The sequence below is a fragment of the Phoca vitulina genome, unplaced genomic scaffold (genome assembly GCF_004348235.1).
Source record: "Phoca vitulina isolate PV1807 unplaced genomic scaffold, GSC_HSeal_1.0 scaffold2, whole genome shotgun sequence".
Classification (NCBI taxonomy): domain Eukaryota; kingdom Metazoa; phylum Chordata; class Mammalia; order Carnivora; family Phocidae; genus Phoca; species Phoca vitulina.
Window position 1 is genome coordinate 18,296,382 of NW_022589705.1, and position 25,463 is coordinate 18,321,844.

Sequence of the window (25,463 nt, forward strand, 5' to 3'; positions counted from 1 at the left end):
TATGGTGACGCCAAGTTTAAACAGTGAATTAGGATAATGATACCCTTGCCCCTCCATTGCCATTCTGTTTTACCTTTTGCGACCTGAAAGTTATCTATGTGGTGTTACTTTGGCATTATATAAATAGTTTATAGTCATTTGAGAATGCTTGCCTAAATCAGTACTTGCTTTAGGGGTTGTGGAATGATGATTTTTCGATTCTGTCATTCTTTTTACATTATTAGCTGGCATTATTCTGTAAAGTGGAGCTTCACCCTCATCAATTGGACCCATTAGTTACTCTGAAATACAGTTCCTACTGGAAAGACAGAATAAATGCTTAATTCTTTTCCCTTACCAAGGAGTTTCTTTTAATAGTGATACTAAATTTCCAGCTTTCTCTTTGTATGTATTCAGTTGATTTGCTGTGTTAAATCTACTATAATCGTTCTTTTTCATGCTGAAATTGTTAATAGGAGTGACCCTTTCAGGGTGGCTCCTGTGTGTCCTTTTAACATGACCCTATTAATTTTCAAAAGCTTCCTTGCTTTTGGCACGAGAAGATAATTGGGACTCACCTTGTATGTTCCCTACCCGAGATCTGGAATTACCCATTTCTTCAGGGCTCTTGTTCCTTTTAATGTGGAGTGAACAAGAGACCATAATCTAGGTAGTAGAGGTGCTTCCTATTATCTTGATTCCAAATTTCTATTGAAAGGCATGATTTAGGAATATTAAAAACGAAAAAGAATTTACCTTTTAAAATTACCTGAAACACAAAATTATTTTGATGGATCAGTGACTTTTTAAATTATTATTGGGGCGCCTGGGTGGCTCAGTCGTTAAGTGTCTGTCTTTGGCTCAGGTCATGATCCCAGGGTCCTGGGATCAAGCCCCGCATTGGGCTCCGTGCTCGGCGGGAAGCCTGCTTCTCCCTCTCCCACTCCCCCTGCTCGTGTTCCCTCTCTGGCTGTGTCTCTCTCTGTCAAATAAATAAATAAAATCTTAAAAATATATATATATTATTATTATTATTATTAAATTAGGACCTAAAAAGGCAAGAGGGTTATACTCTGGGCACAAACTGAGAGTGCTGAATCCTAACCACTAGACCACCAGGGAGCATCAGTCTGGGCACAACTTGAGACAAGCAAAGATGCTGAACACTATTATGGATATCATTAAATTAGAACACCCAGTCAAGTGCTCTAGACCACATTAGATACTAATCTAAGCCATCCAAAAAAATGAATTATTTATATGAACAAGCAAACAATTGAGACTTATGGGGTTTTTATTGTTTGGTTTTAGAGTTTATTTTGGCATTTCCAATGAGATTCAACTTAATAAGTCTTGTTATATAGCAAAATACAAAGTCAAAGAACTATTTCAGAGTAGGGGTGTTTTTTCTAGAGAATTGTTTCACAAAAATTAATCTCCTATGTAGCATGAATGAATCTCAAAAATGTATGCTGAGTGAAAGAAAACAGGCAAAAAAGAGAACATGCTGCATGGTCTATGTACATAAAATTTTAGAAAATGCAAACTAATCTATAAGGACCCAAAACTGATTAGTGGTTGCCTGGGTATAAGGAATCTTTTGGGGGTGGTGGATATGTTCCTTATCTTGATTGTGGTGATGGTTTATGGGTATATACATATTTCAAGTTACCAAGTTTTATATTTTATGTATGTGCAGTTTATTGTATGTCTGTAAAAAAATGAGATTGCTTAGATTATGTTCAGAATAAAAATTATCTGTTAATATTCCTCATAAAGAGCTGATCATTTGCTAGCTATTCTGTTTTGTTTGCTAGTCAGTGTAATCTGAACAATTATCTTACATTGTAGTTTTATTTTGCATGTGTACCTTTTTGCTCTTATATTTACGTTTTATTGTATTTTTTTACTATAAGAATAAGCTATGAATCATAACCTATATATAAGCAAACCTATAGAACAGTAGATTCAATTTAATAAGACATTTATATATGCCTCTCTTTAATTTTAGAAATGGGAAAGGTTTCTAAATATTTTGTATACCTCTTAAGCAAGAATTTGTAATAATATTCAATTTGTTTATATTGTTTTTTGCTTTAGTGCTAGTAAAATGAATTACACTATATACTGTACTGCTATACTATATTATACTATGCTATACTATAATTATACTATATTATACTATAGAAAATTACCAAACAAGAAATCTTTTAGAAGTATAAGATACATTATTTCCATTTTACAGGGGGAAAATAATTATAGCATAGAACTATCAAGGGTATAAGAGATCAAAACTAGACATCTTAATAGTAGTATTGGAAATTAATCCTGTCTTCCAGTGCTTGTTTAAATGATATTCTGTGGTACTGTCTTTTGTAACATGGTGGTGTTGTCTGCTTTTCAAGGCCAGAGTATCAGGATAATTCTGAGAAGGGAAACTCTATTTGTGATGTCCAAGTCCTACCTGTGAGTGCTTTGACTGTAGACAGACCTCTACTTGAAAAGAGCTTACTGGACTCACTTATGCCACCTTGTATGTGTGACATTTAGAAGGCATATACTGCTGTGCTCGCTTCAGCAGCACATTTACTACAAGACATATACTGTTAAAAAATATGTATTACAAGTTGAAATCCAGTTATTTAATATTATCAAGATAATATCAAAGCTATTCCATGTCTCATTGTGTTATCTGCTGGAAACTCAGTTTTAAGTATATTGCCATGCATTCTTTTTACAGCTAACCTGGCTTTCTCTAGTCTATTTCACAAAGTAAGATGGCTCCTCACTTTTTTAAATAACTGAACTTTTTTATACCAACTTCTCAAAATCATTTGAGGGGAATCATTAGTTTTTTTTTTTTTTTAACTTTATATGTTTTACTCCTTCCTAAAGTGAGGGTATTGAGTATAGCCTAGAATCTTTTTTTGATTCTGCAAAAACATGCTAATGAACATTTATTATTCTGGAAACAATACAATTCTGCATCTGGCTTTTGGTTTTTCAGCCTACTCTATGAGTATCAGCTCCATTCTGCATCTAGAACACTGGGACTGAATTTCTAGCACTGTTCATATGCATATTTATGAAAATCTGCTATAACAACATAAACTAGGTGTCCCACAGAGTCTATAATCTATTTTTTTAAAGATTTATTTATTTAGATAGAAAGAGCATGAGTGGGAGGGGCAGAGGGAGAGGGAGAGAAAATCTGAAGCAGACTCTGTGCTGACCCCAACATGGGGCTCGATCTCACGATCCTGAGATCATGACCTGAGCCAAAACCAAGAGGCAGAAGTCTAACCAACTGCACCACTCATGCACCACCCCACAAAAAGTTTGTAATATTAAAATGTTTACCAGGATTAATACAGTGTTCTGAGTTAAAGAAAAGCTCTTTCAGGGGTGCCTGGGTGGCTCGGTTGGTTGAGTGTCTCACTCTTGATTTTGACCATGTAGGGCTCTGTGCTAAGCACGGAGTCCACTTGTCCCTCTCCCTCTGCTCCCCTCCCCCCCCAAATAAATAAATGAATAAATAAAATCTTAAAAAAAAAAACTCTTTGACATAAAACCATTCTAAGAATACAGCATACCATTTAATTAAATTAAACTAAATACATAAATTGCAGAGTGTAATGCCTGGGCATAGTAAGTGGGCATGAACGGTAGCTATAACTTAGTTTTTGTTCAGCCAGTTGTAGACTGAACTGATTGAATTAGCTGTTTCAATAATTTGATGTGAAAAAGAAAATGCAGTGGGATCTCGTTGGTTTGAGTATCATCAGTTCTCAACTTACGATCATTTATTTAGGACCTAAACTAATGTTTACATTTGTTCTACAAGGAAAGGTCTTCCTAAGCAGTTTTGCAGAGAGAAGAGTTTAAAACTTTTTATGAAAACAAATTGTTTCAAATACCCTTGAGTGCTTTAGTATTTCAAAACATTTTCTCTACAAAAATTTCCCCAATTAAGTGAATTAATTGACTACTTAGTTCTTAAAATACCTAAGAATATTGCAACTTCAGTTTTAATATTTTTACTGATTCAAATTACTTTTTTATTTAGTTAATCTGAAATAATAGTTCTATTATAAATTTGCATCACATGAGGAATTCTGGCAACATTGACAGTTTTCATGACAAAAAGTGCTTATTTACCAGAGTTCTTTTGTTCTTTTTAAACGTTTAAGTAAGGCTTTTAAAACTGTATATTCTAAATCCACTACTGAGGAATAAAATCCCACATATTAGAGTATAGTGCTGGAATCCTGAAAATCACTTTACTTGGGGGAGAGTTATGAAATTTTAGGTTAGCCTTAACTCCATCGCCCCTTAGAGTCTGTTTCTACATTGGTAAAATTGAGAAATATGCCCTGCATTCCTCTAACAGTGTTGCGATCATAAAAGGAGAAAATATGTATAAAAAACTTAGAAAATGATTTAAAGTTCTATGTAGTAAGGTGGTATTTTAGTGCTGAAGAGAGCTTTCTTCCAACAACTACCTGACTACTACAAATAATATGTAATGTAATATCAGAATGTTTTTCAGAAAGGTAACAGTAAATTCAATGATCTTTTGGAAATATATAACTGTTGGGTATTTCTGGGCATTTATACATTTCTCATATTCCAGCAAATACACATTAATTCAGGTTTTATTTGGAATTCCTACAATTGAATCCCCTTGGTTTCCCTTTGCATCTTGGTTCCTAATGCTCATCTTTCTTACTAGTTTCTCCAATAACTTTAACAGATGTGGACAACACTACAGGGTTTCTCAAATTGCAACAAAACTATACCTTGAACAATAGCCTGTGTTCTAGCTTCTGTGACCGCCAAGAAAATTTACTGGGGTCGTGAACTAATGGAAACAGCACGGGGCAAGGCAGCCCTAGGAATGAATCCCAGCTCTTCACTTTCTTAGCTGTGAGAACTTAAACCAGTCCTTTCACCTTTCAAGTGTCAATTTTTTTTAATCCATAGAATGGGATAATAACACCTATCTTACATAGTTGGAGTGAAGATTAAATTATGATATTGCATATGTAGTGCAGTATTTGACATATAATAGGTCCTTGTGGGGGAGGAAAAATAATTATCCCACTAACCTTCTGAGTTCTTAGCTGAGACTTCCTATAATAAAAGACAGATTAACAAGAGAAAAATAGAAGTTTATTAACACGTATACCTCATCTACACATGGCAGACACCCAGGGAAAGATGAGTAACTCAAAGAGGTGGCTTTAGAGTTTAGGCTTAAGTATCATTTTGATAGGGAATGAGGAAGTGAGATGTTGGCTTCTTAGGGGAGAGTAAGTAGTTTTTCAGGAAGATGAATGGGTCCTTAGAGAACAGATGGGAGGTATGACAATTTGGGCCAAAGTTTGAGTGTAGTGCTGATTTCTAGTCCCTCATGATGGGAGTCAATCTTCCCTGGTGGATGAAACTCCTGGGGAAGGGATTTATGACAGTTGAGTTCCTTCTGGAAGATCTGTCTTTAGGCACATGAGAGTTTAGGGAATGCCTTTCCCCACATTTGCTGTTTTTCAGGTGCCTACAGTTCAAAATAATCAGTATACAAAAATGTCATGTTTGGGGTGGCATACTCTGCTACCCTACATGCTCAATACAAGTTTTGTTTTGTTTTGCCTTCCTCACCCTTAGGGGAACTTTGAGAGCTCCCCTGGGCCAGTTCATAGACCAGTGAGGAGGAATGAAGAGATTATCTTTCCATAGGTACAGCAGTGAAGAATTGTTACTTGCTTTGAATGGAATGTCAGAGCAAATTCAGTTGCCTGCTTTTAGAGGCTTCGTCTCTAATTCATTCATTACCACAGAGATTTCTGCTGTACAGCATGGATTTCCAAGTATCAGACAATTAAATGCTCTCAAAAACTTTTTTATTTTTGGTTGCAGAAATCCATGCTAATAGCCTGGGGTAGTTTTTCATCTATCTAGATTTAGAGAATAGACCAACCAAATTAGCATTAGCCATGAAAATAAAATCTTCCACAGCCTTCCTTAAGCCGTATTCAAAGCAGAGAAAAATGTTACATGCTTTATTAATTTAGGAAAGCGTTTTAAGATTGTCACAGACTTTTATATGATTTTTTCATGTCATTTGCCTCACATTTGATTCTTACTCTATACTATTTGTAAGTATAAATGAGAAATTTATTAGGGAAGTGTTTAAAATATAAAACGTTTAAAAATTTATTGAAGAAGCTCTCATTTTTTAACTTGTAGCTGCTGCATGATTCTAACAGAAATGAAGTAAACACCAGGTAATAATAAACATTCCACAGCACTAGGTGCCAATACCCCCCTCCTCCCCACCCCGTTTGTTTCCCATTGTGAAGTTGTGTCTTCCCACTTCGAAGTAGCCTGACTAGTATGCTTTTGATTATATCTTTTAAGTTGAATTTATTTATATATTACAAGCCACGAAGCTTGTTTTTATTTTTTAATATTTTCAACTAAAGAGTAAAATTGTACCTTGTTGACCAGATTCAGAAGAAGATGTGGTTGAAACCCCTGCTGTGTCGCATGATGAACACACACACCAAGAGATAAAGGGCCAAAAAACACTGGCAACTCCTGCAGTTCGCCGCCTAGCGATGGAAAACAACGTGAGTTGTCTTAATATTTAAGTGTGAGGTTACCTAGAAAATATACATTTGTGTCAATGAAAAGTTAGCCACCTATTCCATGAAGAGATGGCTCAAGTTGAGGTTAGAGAAAAATGATAATGTATGTTACTAAAAAGTGATTGTTGCAGAAAAGCACCAGTGAGAAACAAGAAATTGCAAACTTACTACTTATATGAATTGAGCAGTGTGGTTTTATTATTTTTCCTTAGAGCCTCATAATAGTCAGGGCTACCATCTATTGCACATTTGTAAATACTAGTGTCTTAGATCAGGTCCCCTAGAGGCCAGCTTGAGACAGGGATTTGGATGCATGTGATGGATTGGTTGAGGGAAGGAACAACTTTTCTGGGAATGAGGGAAGCAGACAGAGAAAGGAAGAGAAGGGAAATGGGCTGGGCAAGCATGTGGTCTCAAGGATCTGATCCAGTGGGGTTAGGGAAAACCATTGAAACTGTACTGACTTGAGACATGGAGACCAGCCTTTTGAATTCCCTCTTATCAGTCAGTCATTTGTGCTTATCCCGGGCTAGGTGGCTCCCAGGTACTGGAATCAGTATGTACACATTATCTCATTTAATTTTTACAGTAATGCTGTAAGTTATGGGGGCTATTTGGAGACTTGGAGAGGTGAAGTAACAGGTCCAGGGTCACACAGCTAACACAGTGGTGGAGCCAGGATTCTGTAGTGAGGCTCTGTGACTCCAAAACCAGTACCCTTAAGCATGATATGCTGCCTCAACAATGACTGCGTCCATTACTTAAGCATATATGAGTCAGACACCGTGTACACACACATTCTCTCTAATCCTCACAGCCGTCCTGCAGGGTAGTTTGGATTATCCCCATTTTGCAAATGAGAAAGGGCAGAGAAGTTGATTAATTGCCTCAAATCAAGTAAGTAGCTGAACTGGGGATTTGAACACATCTGTTCTTTTACAAACTTGGGTTCTTTGCACTACACCCCATAATGCAGGGTTTTTGTCTGTTTTTTGAGAGAGGTAGTTAAGTTACAGTGGGAAAAAACAAAAGCGTACATTTTAGAAATATGTAATGAGTCATTAAAATGTTCATATCCCTTCAGTCACTTATCCTACCATTGGGAGACTATCCGAAGGAAATAATTTAGGATACATTCTTCCAAGTGTTTTATATAGTCAAAATGAGAAGGCATATACAGGTTCAAAATGAGGGATATGCTTAGGTAAATTATGTTAAAGATTTTATTTATTTATGAGAGAGAGAGCAGGGGGAGGAGCAAAGGGAGAGGGATAAGTAGACTGCCCTGAGCACAGAGCCCAGCGTGGGGGTCGATCCCAGGACCCTGCGATCAAACCAAGAGTCGGGGCACTCAACCAACTGAGCCAACCCAGGCGCCCCTGGGTAAATTATGTTTTAAACCCCTAATGAAAATTTATTTAGTGATTAAATGTGTTCAAATATGAAGACTATTTAGCATAATAGAAAATAGAAATAATGTGGAACACTATATTGGTAAGGGCATGAGATGAAAGATTGATGTTATGTATTACTTTGAAAGTTATAAAGTATTTTACTGATGTTTTTCTTAATTATATAGAAAAACTACTGGGGTACCTGAATGGCTCAGTCGTTAAGCGTCTGCCTTCGGCTCGGGTCATGATCCCAGGGTCCTGGGATCGAGCCCCACGTCGGGCTCCCTGCTCTGTGTAGAGGCTGCTTCTCCCTCTGTCGCGCACCCCCCTCATGCTCTGTCGCTCTCTCACTGTAGCTCAAATAAATAAATAAAATCTTTAAAAAAAAAAAAAAAAAAAGCAAAACTACCTGTAGCAATGCATGATTTTGCTTTCCTATACCATTTCTTAAAGATGTATATAATAAGTAGAAGATTTGTATAATTACCAGAAATTACTAGATTACTTACTATAAATTACCTTTTCTTTTTTTGCAGTTTACATATTTATGAATTGAGTTTGTTTTAAAATTAAAAACCAGTGTCATTTACAGTTATTTGAAATTACCTAAAAATTATTTAAATCCTCAGTATTCTTTGTTATAAACTAAATGTTTGATATGATAAAGTCCTTTATTCTTCTGAAGTCATCCTTAGAGAAGCACTAATAAATGATGCAGGATTTAACTCTGAGAAATTAATAAACACACAGTAAGTATGAGGCTATCATCTAAGCTTATGTGTCTTTTTATTTAAACAGAATTAAATTTAATGAGAATACTTTATCTCTGTACCAAACATAGAAGGGGATTAAATAAAGCCAGATCACAGTGTTTCCAGAGAGAATCATGAACGTTTTAGGTTCCTGGACCCAGTTCCAATGTGTGTTTTGGGGATGGGGATGGTTCCCACAACAACAAGCAATTCTCTGGACACCAACTGGGTAGCTACAATTCAGGTCAGTTCTGACACAGTCTCTTGCTGGTGTCAGAATTGGCAGGTTAATGATTCATTCCTGCAAGACTGCCCACCCTCCCCCACAACACTTCAGATGCTCAGGTGATAACCTATGCCTCTGACCGGCTGGCTACAGACAGGAGTTTCCATTGACCCCCCTCCAACTCAGCATGCCAATCGCAAGCCTGGTTATTACCTGTACTTCTGACGTATTGGCTATGGATGAGAGGTCCCCACAATCCCCTCTTTGGGTTGGATTAATTTGCTAGAGCAGCTCACAGAATTTAGGAAACCCATTTATTCACTAGATTACCGATTTATTATAAAAGAATACAATTCTAGAACAGCCAGGCGGAGGGACCCAGAGCAAGGTATGTGGAAAGAGACATAGAGGTTCCATGCCCTCTCTGGGTGTGCCACTCTCCCCAAATCTCCATGTGCGTACAACCTAGAGGCTCTCTAAACCCAGCTCTTTTGGGTTTTCTTTGAAGGCTTCATTACATAGTCATGACTGATTAAATCATTGTCCATTGACAACTGATTCAACCTCCTACCCCTCCCCAGATTTGGAGTAGGGGTACTGAAAGTTTCAAACCTCTTATCACAAGATTGGTTCCCCTGGCAAGGAGCCTCCATTTTTAGTTCCCTAAGGGCTTTTCAAAAGTTCATTAACATAACAAAAGAGACCTCTTTTCCCAGGTCCTTTCAGGGGTTTTAGGAGCTCTGTGCCAGAAATGGGGAGGAAGACCAAAAGTATACTTATTATAAATCACAATCTCACAATGAGTATCTAGTGGAAAGTGGAATTATGTCATTTATTTTATGTAGAAACAATAAGGGGCACCTGGGTGGCTCAGTCGGTTAAGCATCTGCCTTTGGCTCAGGTCATGATCCCCGGGTCCTGGGATCAAGCCCCTGCTGGGCTCCCTGCTCAGTGGGGAGTCTGCTTCTCCCTCTCCCTTTGCCCCTCCCCCTGTTCATGCTCATGCTCTTTCTCTCTCAAGTAAATAAAATCTTTAAAAAGAAAAACAAAACAAAAGAAACAATAAAACATATATTTGACACTTAACTTGGGCTGAGAAATTCACAGTAATTTACTCAGTAAAATTAATTTCAGTGTTTTGTACTTAAACAACTGTGAGGAAAAAAAACTAAGAGAACTTTTGTATGATGATTATTTTAACTGTTACTAGTTTACTGATGGCCAAGTTGTCTCGAATATGCTATAAAGGCATGTACATGAGTTGTGTCTTTCCATGGTGTCAGCTTTCTTCCATCACAAAGCAAGGTTAACATAATTGTAAAGCAAGTTCAGGATTCCAAACTCAATGACATTTTACTACGCATTTAACTTGGCTTCATACACGTCACACAAAACAAATTACAAATATAAAGTCACACAACAAACAAGATACAGTAAGGGGTAAGAAGTTAACACCCCAAACACCAAGTCAGTCCCTGAGTGCACGGTTGAGGTGAGGACTCCGTCTGGTCTGGGTCAGCGCTTGGCACATGCTGCTTACTATGTTTGGGCAGTGGAGGATCTCTTATGTTCAGAAATCAGTCGGGTGAAACTGGTGGCAGTTGCCTTTTTAATGCAGTCAGATGTGGAAGGGTCAGCATCTGGAGAGTCTGTTTGCTACAGAGGTCCAACCTTTTTAAAGTTTAATTAGTCTTAGTCCTTGGCAGGCCTCTTCTGGTTCTAATGACTACTAGTTCCTGGTTCTTCCAGGTTTGCATGACCTTACAGATTGTCTCCTTAGTACTGCACTAGTTTTGGTGATTTCTGGTCTTAGCTGCAATGCCTTTGGCTGCTTATGCCACTGCTTGACGTGAGAGAATCCATCTAGCTTTCTACAAAAGGTCAGAAACACTGGTCTACATTTGCTTATAGTGTTTAATTTTCCGATCTTATATAGTCTCCAAAAGTTAAAAAAAAAAAAATCTAATAAGAACTATGCAAGAAGTTTAAAAATAGTTGACTGTTTATAAAATGTAAGTTTTCATAGGTATGGATTATGTACAATGTAGATACTGCATTGTTACCACATGGGCAAATGAACAGTATATACAAAAGTAACAAATGAATAAAAAAAGTAACAAATGATTACATATGGAGGGTAGCTGTAGTTTATAGCATTCTATTAAGATAATAAAAATGTTATTTCCTTATACAAATTTATATTGGGCAGAGATTATTTTTACCTTCAATTGATTAAATTCCATTTAGAGGGGTGCCTGGGTGGCTCAGTCGTTAAGCGTCTGCCTTCGGCTCAGGTCATGATCCCAGGGTCCTGGGATCAAGCCCTGCATCGGGCTCCCTGCTCCATGGGAGGCCTGCTTCTCCCTCTCCCACTCCCCCTGCTTGTGTTCCCTCTCTTGCTGTCTCTCTCTGTCAAATAAATAAATTAAATAAATAAATAAATAAATAAATAAATGCCATTTAGAGACTTTAATGATGGATATATTTCTAGATAGTTTTTGATGTAGGAAAATGTTGGGGTTCAGAGCGAACAGTCAAGAAAGAATTCTTGAGACATCTTTGGTGCAAAAAGGTGGTTTTATTAAAGCTCGGGGACAGGACCCGTGGGCAGGAAGAGCTGCACTGGGGTCATGAGGAGTGGCTCATTATATACTTTCAAGTTGGGATGGGGTTTGGGATAGCGTGAGTCTCTAAGGAATTTTGGAAGCTAGGTTTCCAGGACCTTCAGGGGGCTAGCTATTGGGAAAAGGTTATTCATTACTGTCTAATAAAACCCTAGTCATGAGACCCTTCAGATGTGTATCAGTGGACCATGTGCTTGGGGGATGATTGCCAACATATATCTGAGGGGTAGAGATAAAGGAAGTTTCCAAAGGAATTTTTATATGTTAAAGACAACTTACAGGATCCTGGGTCTGGATAATGTTAAGCTAAGATTGCCTTTTGCCCTTAGCGAAGTATCAACATCCAGGCAGCTGAGTCCCTAGAGGAATGTCACTCTGCCTGTCTCAAGGACTTGTCAGTGGGCTGAAGGTAGTAAGGAAATTTAATTTTTCTTTTGCCTTTGTTTCCCACATCGGTTTTATTTTTTTATTTTTAACATTAAAATGTCTTTTTTTTTTTTTTTTTAGATTAAGCTGAGTGAAGTTGTTGGCTCAGGAAAAGATGGCAGAATACTTAAAGAAGATATTCTCAACTATTTGGAAAAGCAGACTGGAGCTATATTACCTCCTTCACCAAAAGCTGAAATAGTGCCACCTCCACCAAAACCAAAAGACAGAACTATTCCTATACCAATATCAAAACCTCCAGTATTCATAGGCAAAGATAAAACAGAACCCATAAAAGGTAATAACAGTAATGTAAGGCACTACTACAAGTTATTTGGGGAAATTTTCCTCAAAGATCCAGGTATATAATATGGTGTTTTCAGTTCTTACTGAGGGGAAAGTTCAAATTCATCATACTTTTTTAAATGGTGAAATAATATAGTTTTTCCAGGAAATGTTTCAATTTCTACTGTTAATTTCTGTTGTTGTTGTTGTTGTTTTTTAAGATTTTATTATTTATTTGACAGAGAGAGACACAGCGAGAGAGGGAACACAAGCAGGGGGAGGGGGAGTGGGAGAGGGAGAAGCAGGCTTCCCACTGAGCAGGGAGCCCAATGTGGGGCTCGATCCCAGGACCCTGGGATCATGACCTGAGCCGAAGGCAGTTGCCTAACGACTGAGCCACCCAGGAACCCCTCTACTGCTAATTTCTGAAGAGCAATATGTTAGCAGGTTTCTTGGAATATAAACTTATATACTGATAATTGTTGTTTTTATTTTTTGTTTTAAATATTTTATTTATTTATTCATGAGAGTCAGAGAGAGAGAGAGAGAGAGAGGCAGAGGCAGAGGGAGAAGCAGGCTCCCCGCTGAGCAGGGAGCCCGATGCGGGACTCTATCCCAGGACCCTGGGATCATGATCTGAGCCAAGGGCAGACGCTTAACCATCTGAGCCACCCAGGTGCCCCTAATTGTTCTTTTTAAAGACTCAGGATGTTACAAACATAATTTTTAGTCAGCTTCAAAATAACTAGCTCTGATTTGTTATTTATAAACTCTTAGGATGATTAACATCCAGAAGTGTGGCTTTGCAAGAAAGCCAGTAAGTAAATACATGGCTTGCATCCTTTTATACATATTTTTTTATATACTACAGCATTAAAGGCAGTTACCTCTTAATATCATTACACTTGACACTGGGTACTATGCTGAAGTCAGTGCTCCAGCATTGGAATTAGTGTCTTTCAATTGCATAATGAAGATGGTAGGCTTGAGAGGGAGAGTTTAGTTGAAAAAGTAAATGACATTAGAAAACCCTCAATTTTGGGGCGCCTGAGTGGCTCTGTCATTGAGCGTCTGCCTTTGGCTCAGGTCGTGATCCCGGGGTCCTGGGATCGAGCCCTGCATCGGGCTTCCTGCTTAGCAGGAAGCCTGCTTCTCTCTCTCCCACTCCCCCTGCTTGTGTTCCCTCTCTCGCTGTCTCTGTGTCAAAAAAAATCTTAAAAAAAAATAAAGAAAACCCTCAATTTTACTAAAAAGGTTTAAAGGATTTAAGAATTTTAAAAATATAGGGGCCCTGGGTGGCTCAGTGTCTTAAGTGTCCCACTCTTGGTTTCAGCTCAGGTCATGGTCTCCGGGTCATGAGATCAAGCCACCTTGGGCTCAGTGGGGAGTCTGCTTGAGATTCTCTCCCTCTGCCCCTCTGCCCACTGGGGCTTGCATGCTCTCTTGTTGTCTCTCCCTCCCTCTCTCTCTCTCTCAAATAAATAAATAAACCTTAAAAAGAAAGAACTAAAAAATACATGTAAATTTGGGATGCCTGGGTGGCGCAGTTGGTTAAGCGTCCAACTCTTGGTTTCAGCTCAGGTCATGGCCTCTGGGTTGTGAGATCGAGCCTGCCTTGGGCTCCATGCACAGCGCTGAGTCTGCTCAGAGTTTCTCTCTCCCTCCCCCGCCCATGTGCACACTTGCGCATGTGCTCTCTCTCTCAAATAAATAAATCTTATATATATATATATATGTTCATTATATTTAATGTTTTCCAGGCTTTCACAAGGCAATGGTCAAGACCATGTCTGCAGCCCTGAAGATACCTCACTTTGGATATTGTGATGAAGTTGACCTTACTGAACTGGTTAAGTTAAGAGAAGAATTAAAACCCATTGCTTTTGCTCGTGGAATTAAACTCACCTTTATGCCCTTCTTCTTAAAGGTGAGATTTCATTCATTTCAAACAGGGCTTGAATAGGACATTAGAATTTTGTTTTGCAAATATGCAATATGTTAACTATGGATTTAGATAAAAATATTACTTCTCACCATATCATATAGTTAGAAAAATGTACACGTGCACTATTTCTTTGTTTCTTAGGAATTTATAAAATTAAAATTTGTATCATATTTTTATTAGCTCATCTCTTTGAGCTAGGTAATGGATTGTCTTGCCTGTTAAATAAAGCCTTTAATTCTGAAAGGATCACTCCAGCAAAATCCAGATTTGAACAATAACAAGACTTGGTATTGATCTTGCATATCACTGACATGTATTCATTTTCATTTATTCAACAAACTTACATTGAGGGTCCTGGGAATTGTTTCTAGGCCTTGCGACCAGTATAAAACCAGACTGTCGATTGACCATAAGCAGCTCAGTGTCTGGCTCATATTAACAACCATTTATGAAGTGGGTATCATGTAGCAGACCATGTACTGAGCATGCTGTATACATCATCTCTTAATTCTCAGAATAACCCTGACATGCAGATATTGCTATTCCCACTTTCCGTTTAAGGAAATTAGGGCTTAGAGAAGTTGAGAAACTTGTCAAGGATATATAGCTAAGTGGAGAAGCTAAGTTTCCGGTTCTGGTCTGTTTTACTCAAAAATGCATACTGGTGTCTCTAAGTCCAGTGTGGCTTCCCTCCAGCCCTTTCTGCATAATGCACCAAGACGAATCTTCTATAAATGAAAGTACTGTATTATGCCCTGATTCTTTCCAGTGGTCTCCTTCATTGTCTTCAGGTCAGTTGCTAACCCCCTGAATTTGGCATATAAATAGGATCGCGAGCCTCTGCTTCCCACCTCTCCAGCTTCGTGTCTCAGGCACTCACTCACTCTGTTCTGGTCGGATTAAGCCTGCATAGTTGTTGGAATATGTGACTTCACATGAAATGCCTCCTCCTCCTTTGATCAAATACATGCACATCCTAAGTGCCAAATTCTGTTCAGGAATAGCCTCCTCCAGAAGCCTTCTGTGGCAGTCACAGTTTGAGTTAAATATTCCTGTTTCCCTTTGCACTTTATCTCAGTGCAGTGCGCAAGTGTTTGCTCCGTTTTCTCTTCCCTGTGTGCTGAGGCTCATGGGGCACACACTGTTCTTTATCTCCAGCGTTTCAGCAGCTACCCGAACAACTAAGTGATTGGTCTGTGAACATGAGATGTAATAGATGTCTATAAATGAGACCTCTGGGCTGTATTTTAGCTATAGAATCATTTTTAGAGACACAGTCGTTGAAGCAGGTGGATGAAATCACCCTAAATTGTGTGCAAATGAGAAGAAAAGAAGGCTAGAGATTTTACGTCAGTGTTTAAGGGGTAGATAGAAGTGGATTTGGCAAAGACAGTGGAAGAGCGTGAATGGGATCAGTGGTATGACGACAGAAAAACCAGGAAAGTATCTCCGAGAGGCCAAAGTGTATCTCTTGCTGTATAGCAGGCCACTCCCAAATTTAGTGGTTTGAAATAACAGCCATTTATTATTTCTCATGAGTCCATAGGCAAGCAGGGCCAGTCTGCTGATCTTGGCAGAGCTTACTTCTGTGTCTGCAGACAGCTAGTAGGTTGGTGGGGGTGGGCTAGTGTAAGATGGCTTTGGCAGGGATGACTCGTTTCTCTCCCTTATGTCTTTCTCAGCTCCCCAGCATGTTAGCCTGCATGTGGTCTCATAGTACTAGCAGGGATGAAGAGTGGAAGCAGAAATGCTCCAGCACTTTTTCCAAGCTCTGCTGCATTACGTTTGTTCTTGTCTCATTGACCAAAGCAAGTCGCATGACTGAGCTCAGAGTCAGCTTGCGCTGAGCACCACCAAAGGGCATGGATACAAGAGAGGCATGAACCATTGGGGCCGTTCATTCATCCTCTCACACCAAGAGAGAAGAAAAAAGTTGTGATGGGGGCGCCTGGCTGGCTCAGTCAGTAGAGCATGTGACTCTTGATCCTGGGGGAGTGAGTTTGAGCCCCATGTTGAGTGTGGAGATTACTTAAAAATGAATTACAAAAGTTAGGATGGGAACAGGCTATTGGATTAGTAATTAAGAGGTCATGAATGGCCTGAGCCAGAACTGATAGAATAAAGTATTGTTGAGGTAGAAGCTTGATTCCAGTTATTTGGTGGATGAATAGAAATCGAGGAAGAAGAGACACTAAAAGTATCTGGTAAAAGGCAGATGGAGCATAGGCACAGAGGGCAGGTATGGTGGTTGTTCAGGGTAGATTAAGGAAAGGTTCCATCTGCCCTCCTCCTAGAAAAACTGGAACAGATCTGTAGGCTGAGGGAAAGAGCTGGAAAATGGAGAGTTAAAAATATGTGAGTGACAAGTGACAAAAACATGTGACACTGGTGACGTCAGTTTAGAAGCAAGGAGAGACCAGCTTTTTAATATACTGAATTTGTTTTATTATCATTTGTCTTCATCGTTCCAGTCTGAATGAAATACCTGATCTTTATTTTGAAAATAAAATTGAGTGTGCTTTATTTGTTTTAAAATGATATTTTTTCTGCTTATGTAAGTTTCAGAACATTCGGAAAATACTATGTATTGTATAGGGAAAAAAATGACCTCTTATCTAGGGACACACACCTTGTTTTTTCTTTTACAAAATTTGGATTGCACTCAAAATACTGTTTTTATGTGTAACACTTAAACCTTAATTACGACTTTTTATATAAAGAAGATTTAAGTTATAGTTGTCAAATCAAATGCTTAGTAAAACTTGCCTTAACTCTCTAGTTCAAGGAAATGATTTTTTTTCCGACCACTGACCCACAGACAAAAATAACACTTAACACAATGCATATAAAGAACTCTTAGTTGGACCAGATGAAGGCCAGGGTGGGGGGTGGATTTTAAGGACAATCTTAAGCATTTTTATTTACCTGTTTTTTAAATGTAATACAGGGCATGACAACCAAGTGCAATGTGTGAACTTTGATTAGATCCTGGATGGGCAGAACAACAGGTAAAAATAACATTTGGGAGACAGTTAGGAAAATCTGAATATGGACAGAAGAGGAATGGTAGTGAGTAAGAAGAAAAAAAAGGAAAAAAGACGAAGGGAGAAGAAAGCAGAGGAGGGAATCATAAATGCTATCAATTTGGGGAGGTGGCCTATAAGTAAATGTTCACACCAGCTGTGCCCTTCACTTGGCCAAGGACACCAAGTGGAACACTAGCCTCTAATGGTCAGTGCCCTTGGAAACCCTTAGTGCTTGTTCTTTCGACACAGGGAAACAGCTTACCGCCTTTTTGTTTTAATTCAGTGTGTTTTTGAACTTCAAATTTGCTTCTCATGTAAGATTCTATGGTAAAATTCTTCTCGTGTAGAATTTAGACATTTTGTTTGGTACTTTGGTCAGTCTCTACATTTATTTGGAAATCTCCTTGATATTGACAAGCTGCCTGACGACTTTATCTTTTATTCTTAAGTGATTAGGGTTACCTAGTTCCACACTGCTTGAAGGTAACATTGGGAGTAATATGCCTTGGTACATGAAGACTAGAAGTTAAGCTCAGTGTAAATAAGGGTTCTCTCCCTCCCTCACACCCTGTATTGCTTCCAATTCCCTTTCTGAGTTAAGAGTGCTAATGTTGCATTCTCTTTCTGTTAAACAGGCTGCTTCCTTGGGACTACTACAGTTTCCTATCCTTAATGCTTCTGTGGATGAAAACTGCCAGAATGTAACTTATAAGGTTGGCTATGTGTTGTGGAAAAGTTCTTGTTATAAATAGAAAATGGTGCAGTTGTGCTTATAGGTTGGAAAAGCTTCTTTTGTACCTCGAATAGTGATTTTTTTTTTTTTTAGACTAGAATTAAAGGTATGGGATGAAATATTAAACTGAATTATAATTTGTTATTGTTGTTGGTTTTACTGGTTACTAATGATATTGTTCAGATATATGGAGTTCCATTTTTTAAGCCCCTTTGGTTTATTGCTTAAAATAATGGAAATAAATGGCTGTCAGGCAATGGATTATGTTAACCCTCCTACATACCCTCCCCTCAAAGAGATAACCTCTCTCAAAATGGAGTTCCTGCAGTTTTTAAAAGAAGAATAATTTGAACGGAAATAGGAAAAGTAATGAAAGTATGAATTCCATTTGAATGAACTCTTCTGTTTGGAATGAAGATTTATTGAGACTGAGATCTGTTTTGGAGATGCTAATACTTATTTATATTTCTACCTAATCAGGAGCTTAGATATTTTAGGGGGTCAGATCTTAAATCTTCCCATATGAGGGGCACCTGGGTGGCTCAGTCAGTTAAGTATCCAACTCCTGATCTCAGCTCAGGTCTTAATCTCAGGGTTGTGAGTTCAAGCCCCGCATTAGGCTCCATGCTGAGTGTGAAGCCTACTTAAAAATAATAATAATGGGGCGCCTAGGTGGCTCAGTCGTTAAGCGTCTGCCTTCGGCTCAGGTCATGATCCCAGGGTCCTGGGATTGAGCCCCGCATCAGGGGGCTCAATATCCCTGTATATCTCTATATCCCTGTATATCTCTACATACTCTGTATTTATCTCCTTAACACAAAGTTTTATAAATGTTGGTACATATTATTAAATATTCCCCAGAAAGTCTTATTATATCCACCAGCTTATATAGCTACTAATAATGAATGGAAATAGCCTGTTGCCTAATATTCTTACTGACAAAATTTTATTTTTTCCAAAAAATCTTTTTAAAATTCTTTAAAAATTCTTTAAATCATCAATCTGGTAGAAATAGTTTTGGTTGTTGTTTTTATGACAGTGAAGGTTGGTCCTTTCTTTTCTGTTAACTTATGAAAAGGCCTACTGTATAATTTTTTTCTTTTTAGGCTTCTCACAACATTGGGATAGCAATGGATACTGAGCAGGGTTTGATTGTCCCTAATGTGAAAAACGTCCAGATCTGCTCCATATTTGAGATCGCCACTGAGTTGAACCGCCTTCAGAAATTGGGCTCTGCAGGTCAGCTCAGTACCACTGATCTTACAGGAGGAACATTTACTCTTTCCAACATTGGATCAGTGAGTAATAGAAATGTTCAAATTCACAAATCATATCTTAAGATTTCTGATCATATGCTCGATTAAAAATATATTTCATTTGCCATTTGTTCCTCAAAAGCTTAATTTTTCTACTCTTCCTTTCTACTTTTTTTTTTTTTTTAGATTGGTGGTACCTATGCCAAAGCAGTGATACTGCCACCTGAAGTAGCAATTGGGGCTCTCGGATCAGTTAAGGTGTGTTTATTAAATAATTGGCAAAAGAGTTTTAGCAAATCGGGAGGGTAAACACAAGAGTGACCATGTCTGAGGTTTTGCCCTCACTTTGGGTTGGAGGGTAACATTTGGCTCTGTAAGCCAATCATTTCTTCCTAAGAGGCAGGCGTGCCATTCCAGTGGATTGTTCTGTATGGAACCCCAGTGGCTCATGCCAGGCACAGTCTTTATGGATAATCACAAATATAGCCAATATGCTTCTATCAAAATATCTTTATTTAGCCAGTCCAAACTATTACTTACAACAAAGTGAGACACCATTTAGACCATTTTTCTCAAACTTCACTCTGTTCAAGACTCATTGAGAGTACTAGTTAAAAATTCTTGGGCGCCTGGGTGGCTCAGTCGTTAAGCATCTGCCTTCAGTTCGGGTCATGGTCCCAAGGTCCTGGGATCGAGCCCCACATTGGGCTCCCTGCTCAGCGGGAAGCCTGCTTCTCCCTCTCTCACTCCCCCTGCTTGTGTTCCCTCTCTTGCTACGTCTCTATCAAATAAATAAATAAAATATTTTTTAAAAAAAAGTAGTATTCTTAGCCTGGGTGGCTCAGTCAATTAAGTGTTCGACTCAGGTCATTATCTTAGGGTTGTGAGATTGAACCCCGTGTTGGGCTCCATGCTGGGTGTGCATCCCCCTTAAGATTCTCTCTCTCCCTCTTCCTCTGTCCCCCTCTGCCCCTCCCTCTCTAAAAAAAAAAGGCAGTATTCTTGGCCTTGGGGATAGAGCCCCCAGAACTTACATTTTAAACAAGAACCCAGGTGATTCCAACATGAGTGATCTCTTGGCCATGTTTTAAGAGACACTGACTTAGAATAAGGGTTGCAGTGATTCTTAACCTTGGCTACACATTAGAATCATCTGGGGAGCTTGAAAAAAGTGCCTAAGCTCACCCTGTATCAACTGAATCAGAACTGAGGGGGTGGTGGATAGGGCGTGGGCGTCTCTATTAACTCAGTGTTGAGAACCACCAGAATCAAAGAATTAAGCTCTTGGATTCCATTTCAGTACCACCATTGTTAAATGTCATCACCATATTGACTTATTTTGGTCTTCATGTTTTCAGAAGAATCTTTCTTCTTTATATTTATGATGTTTGCACACTGAACACGTCTGGGACTTGTCTTTCATGAGTTACTACTTTTGTATTGGCCTCCAAAACTTCCACAGATACTTTCATTCAGCCTTTGATTTGCTTTCTTGCAGATAGTACTTTAACTGCTATGTTACTCCCATTGGGCGCCTGGGTGGCTCAGTTGGTTAACTGCTATGTTACTCCCTCTTCCTAGCAGCTACTTTCCCTCCTGGCACATAGAGGAGATAGGGAGAAAAACCCCAAAACACATAGTGGACTCTGTTCTTTGTCAATCAGGAGTTTCTCTGAACATACCTTCCCTGTCACCTATTCCCCACCCGGCAAGAATTCAGCATTTGAATCTCACAGGATTCTGACTTCTTATAGGTTCCCAGCTATCATACCTATTCGACAAAGTCTTGTTTTTCCCCTTCCTTAAAGAGATGTATTTTCCTCTTGATTGTATATATATAATTGTGGTAAACTATACATAACATAAATTTACCATCGTAATGTGTACAATTCAATGGCATTAGGTACATTCACATGTTTACAACCATCACCACCATCCATCACTGTCCCAAACTGAAACTCTGCATGTATGTACCACGTTTTGTTTATCTGTTTGGCTCTAATGAATATTTGGGTTGTCTCCTTTCTTTGGTTCTTGTGAAGAGTGCTACTATGAACATTGGTATGCAAGTATCTTTTCAGTAGATACCTGTTTACCAAATCATTTTACCCAGGATTTCATCAAGCTATGAAGAATAGTTCTTGAAGTATAAATCTTCTAATATTTACTGGGTAGGAACAAACAGTGCGTATTTCATTCTTTTCTCTCTGTGTCACCTCTCCTTTGCTACTCTGTTTTCACTGTAAATTTTGAATGTCTTGTTGATAAATGGTCTAAGTCACTAACACCTCCACATAACTCAGTTCTCAGTGCTTGTCTTCCTTGACCTGTTAGCTGCCCTGGAGTCAGTTGATGGACACCACTTCCTTGGAAAACGTCCTTCACTGCAACTTGCAGAATACCTTGCTGTTACAGCTTTCCTCCCATCTATTGCTTCTTCCCTCTGGGGCTCCTTTGCCCAGACCACCTTATCACCCAATCTCTAAGCCTCAGAGTACCCTTTTCTTTATCTGATCCTAGCTCAGGGCTTTAAGCACCAGGTATATGCTGATGACACCCCAGTTTATATCTCCAGATCTGACCTCTCCTTTGATCACCAAATTCATATATCCTGGTTGGATATTTAATCAGGCATCTTGAATTTTCTGTTCCTTTCCTCATCACCCTCCTCCCCCACCCCACCCCCAAACTTGCTCCTTCTGAAGTTTTCCCCTTTTGGTAAATGGCCATTCTGCTCAGAGACCTGTAGCTTCTCACCTCACTCCAGGTTCAAGGCCAGAGTAGCTGCAATGGCCTACATGGCCCTGCATGGGTGCTCCTCAGTGTAATCGGGGACCCATGTGGGGCTTTGACTGCTGTATCCAGACTGTGAGGAGGTCAGTACAGAAAGGGAGAATAGGGCTTAGATAATTTCACAGCAGTCTGACAGGTGATTTTAGGTCTGTTGAATCTAATAAGAAGTCCGGGCTTAGGTTTTAGGTTTTATGTATCTTTTTTAATTTGGTTTTTTGTTTTTTTTTTAGTAATTTAACTGACTGAGCTACCCAGGTGCCCTTTAGTAATTTAATATGTTTTTTAAAAATAGCTTACAATGGAATAGAAACTTTAAAAAATAACAGTAGGTCATTTACCAAAGACAGATTGAGAAGCGTTGCTCTTGACAATGTGCCCTGCCTTCCCCTGCTCCGTCTGTGACCTCATCTCCCACCTCTCACCCCTACCCCTCCGCTGTAGCCATCCTGCCTACCTTGCTGTTCCTCCAACAGTCCAGTCCTGCTTCCCCTCTGTATCTCTTAGAGTAGCTATCTGGCTTTTTTCCTCACTGCCTTCAGTGAGGAAGCTTCGGTGAGGTTTTCCCTGCCCAGCCTGTCAAACAAAAAATGCCACCTGCATCTAGCCCCTGCCTACCTTCTCTCCCCTTTCCACGTGGCTTTATTTTTTCCTTTGCACTTTTCGTTATCTAACATGCTATATATTTTACTTATTTATCTTAATCGTCTCTCTCTCTCTCTACATTAACATTTTAGCTCCGAGAAGGCAAGGATTGTTACTTGTTTTGTTCATTGGTTTAGCCACAGAATCGAGAAGAGTACCTGGTACATAGTAGGTGCTCAATAAATACTTGTTAAATAATTGGATTCTGAGATGAGATTTACTGTATATATGGAAATTGTACAGGGGACAGGGAAGTACCTTGGAGAAACTGAAAGCTTGAGGCAAATATAAAAATGGGAAAAATCAGAGTTAGCATTTTCAAGTCATTCGGGATGCCCATTTCTTCTCTATTACAAGGAGGAGGGTTTGCTTAATCTTGCACCATTGCTAGAGCCTTTGAGCAAGTGAAGGTTGACTCTGTTCTTTGTCTTATTTCTAGGCCCTTCCCCGATTTAACCAGGAAGGAGAAGTATATAAAGCACAGATAATGAATGTGAGCTGGTCAGCAGATCACAGAATTATTGATGGTGCTACAATGTCACGCTTCTCTAATTTGTGGAAATCCTACTTAGAAAACCCAGCCTTTATGCTACTTGATCTGAAATGAAGATCGATGGGATATTACTGAACTTTTTGAGCTTCCAAAGAATATGTAGAGCCTAGCTGTGCAACACATGTTCTTCATCACAATTTGTATTAGAAATGATTTGTATTGTATAATTAAGGTTCCAAGGCACAATATTTATCTCTGTTCTGTTAGACATTTTACTGAAAATGAATGATGGTGTAAGAGTTCTCCTGGGGCTGTCACATTTTATAGGTCGTGGTGTCACTTCTTAATATGGTGCTGAGGTCTTTGTGTCCATGGGTTCAAATTAGCAAGAACAACAAAATTAATGTTACTAAAGGAGAGACTGCCATATCCAGTGTTTACCCTATTTTTCTTTCTTTTTTTATTTTAGACTGACCTTAATGAAACTTGTCAGTTACACTTAGTTGGGAAAAGGAATTTACATACAGAAGTATCTTCCATTTCCCCACAATAACGCTAACTGTTGTATAAAATAAGTGCAATTACTTAACCTTTTAAGATTTCCATGATTATGTTGCTCTGTAGAGATTGTCTGTAAATGTCTTTATATAAATTAATATCTTTTAAAAGGGAAAATTATACGCTAATCTTAAAAATGCCCAATTATAGGGATGCTTGGCTGGCTCATTCGGAAGAACACGCAACTCAATCTCGGGAGTTGTGAGTTCAAGCCCCATGTTGGGCATAGAGCCTACTTAAAAAAAAAAAAAAAAAACCCAATTATAGTTTTATAACCAGTAAGGCTATCAAAAGCATTTGTTTAAAATGAATGTACTTTTAGAATTTTGGTAATGTTTTGGTGTTTTGTTAGGGAAAAAAGTTCACCTTGGCAAATTTGCCTCATGTAAAGAAAGTGCTTTAAATATAGCAGCCGCTGACATTGTTTTACATTTAGAAGTCTATTGCCTTTTAACTATTTTTTATCTTTCTTGTCTTTAGCTAAAACATAGGATAGGATAATGTATTCCATTCTCCATATCCTGAGAAAGAATGTGAATAAGAGGAGAGAGAAGAGTCTAATGGGTAATTATGGATATTAAAACAATAAATATCATACAGAAATGAAGGTATCATAATGATCATTTTGTAAGAGGCCCACTTTAATCATAAATAGCATCAAGGTGAATATAATCCAACGTTTTGATTTGCATTCAGAAATCCAGGTTGCTTCTAATGTTGTCTAACTGACTACTGTATGTTCGAGTGAAATTTTGTAACAAAAAAGAAGTTGTTTTAAATCTACTTGATTTTTTCAAAATGGGAATCATGTAAAGTAGAAAATAATGAGTCAAATGAATGTTATTTTTAAAATTTAGATAGTACAAGGAGTTACAAAGAAAATAAAATCATCCATAATCATATCACTCTTAACGTTTAGATCAAGGTATCTGTATACATAGCTATTCTTTTTAAAAAAAATGAGATCATGCTATATCTACTATTTTGTAATTTGATTTTTTAATTTAACATTATGAGTAACTTTACATGTCAATAAATAATTCTACATTATCATACTTTAGATGGCTGCATAATATTCTATTGTGTGTATTTGTTATACATTTGATAGTAAACTTCTACTATATACCGAGCATGGTGCTAAGCACTGGACACAGAATGCCCTCCCTAATGGTCCCTGCCTTCATTGGGTTTACAGTGTAGTGGAGGAGGCAGATACTAAATAATCACAAAAAGTAAAATATCATTACATGTCTAAGTAGGAAAAAAGAGGGTGCTGTGAGAGCATCTAATAAAGGTTGCTAATCCTTCCTGAGAGGGTTAAGAGAGTATGTACCATAATTTAACCTGTTCCCTATTGATGGCATTTGCAGAATTTTAAATGAAGAACAATATGTTCAGTTGTCTCTCTCTCTCTCTTTTTTTATAAAGGAGATAAAAGTTTATTGAATACACCACAAGGGAGTGGCAGGCAGGACAGCAGGAAAGAGGCTGTCTGCTTGATTAGTTGTCTCCTAAGGAAGATTCCCCCAAGCCACTCTGGACACTGTCCCTTACATCCTACTGACTAGAACTATAATTTAGTCATATGGCCACACCTAGTTGCAAAGGAGGCTGGGAAATGAGAGGGCATGTGCTTAGCTAAATATTTGGTTACTATGGGTAAAGGAGACAACGGCTGTAAGGG

General features: G+C 38.4%; 1 protein-coding gene across 3 annotated transcripts in view; it reads left to right on the forward strand.

Moving 5' to 3' along the window:
* DBT (dihydrolipoamide branched chain transacylase E2) overlaps positions 1-25,463 on the forward strand; it is a 55,076-nt gene that overhangs the window by 24,554 nt on the left and 5,059 nt on the right. For 2 of the 3 annotated variants that reach the window (XR_004301609.1, XR_004301608.1), the window contains exons 5-11: positions 6,487-6,608; positions 12,130-12,346; positions 14,094-14,260; positions 17,940-18,017; positions 19,144-19,335; positions 19,480-19,551; positions 23,168-24,343. Coding sequence is in view for 1 of the 3 variants with exons in the window: in XM_032422707.1 (XP_032278598.1) it covers positions 6,487-6,608; positions 12,130-12,346; positions 14,094-14,260; positions 17,940-18,017; positions 19,144-19,335; positions 19,480-19,551; positions 23,168-23,335 (1,016 nt within the window). In the remaining 2 variants the exon portion in view is untranslated. Of the gene's footprint in view, positions 1-6,486; positions 6,609-12,129; positions 12,347-14,093; positions 14,261-17,939; positions 18,018-19,143; positions 19,336-19,479; positions 19,552-23,167; positions 24,842-25,463 lie in introns of those variants that run through there. The other variant, XM_032422707.1, reaches the window with a different exon arrangement.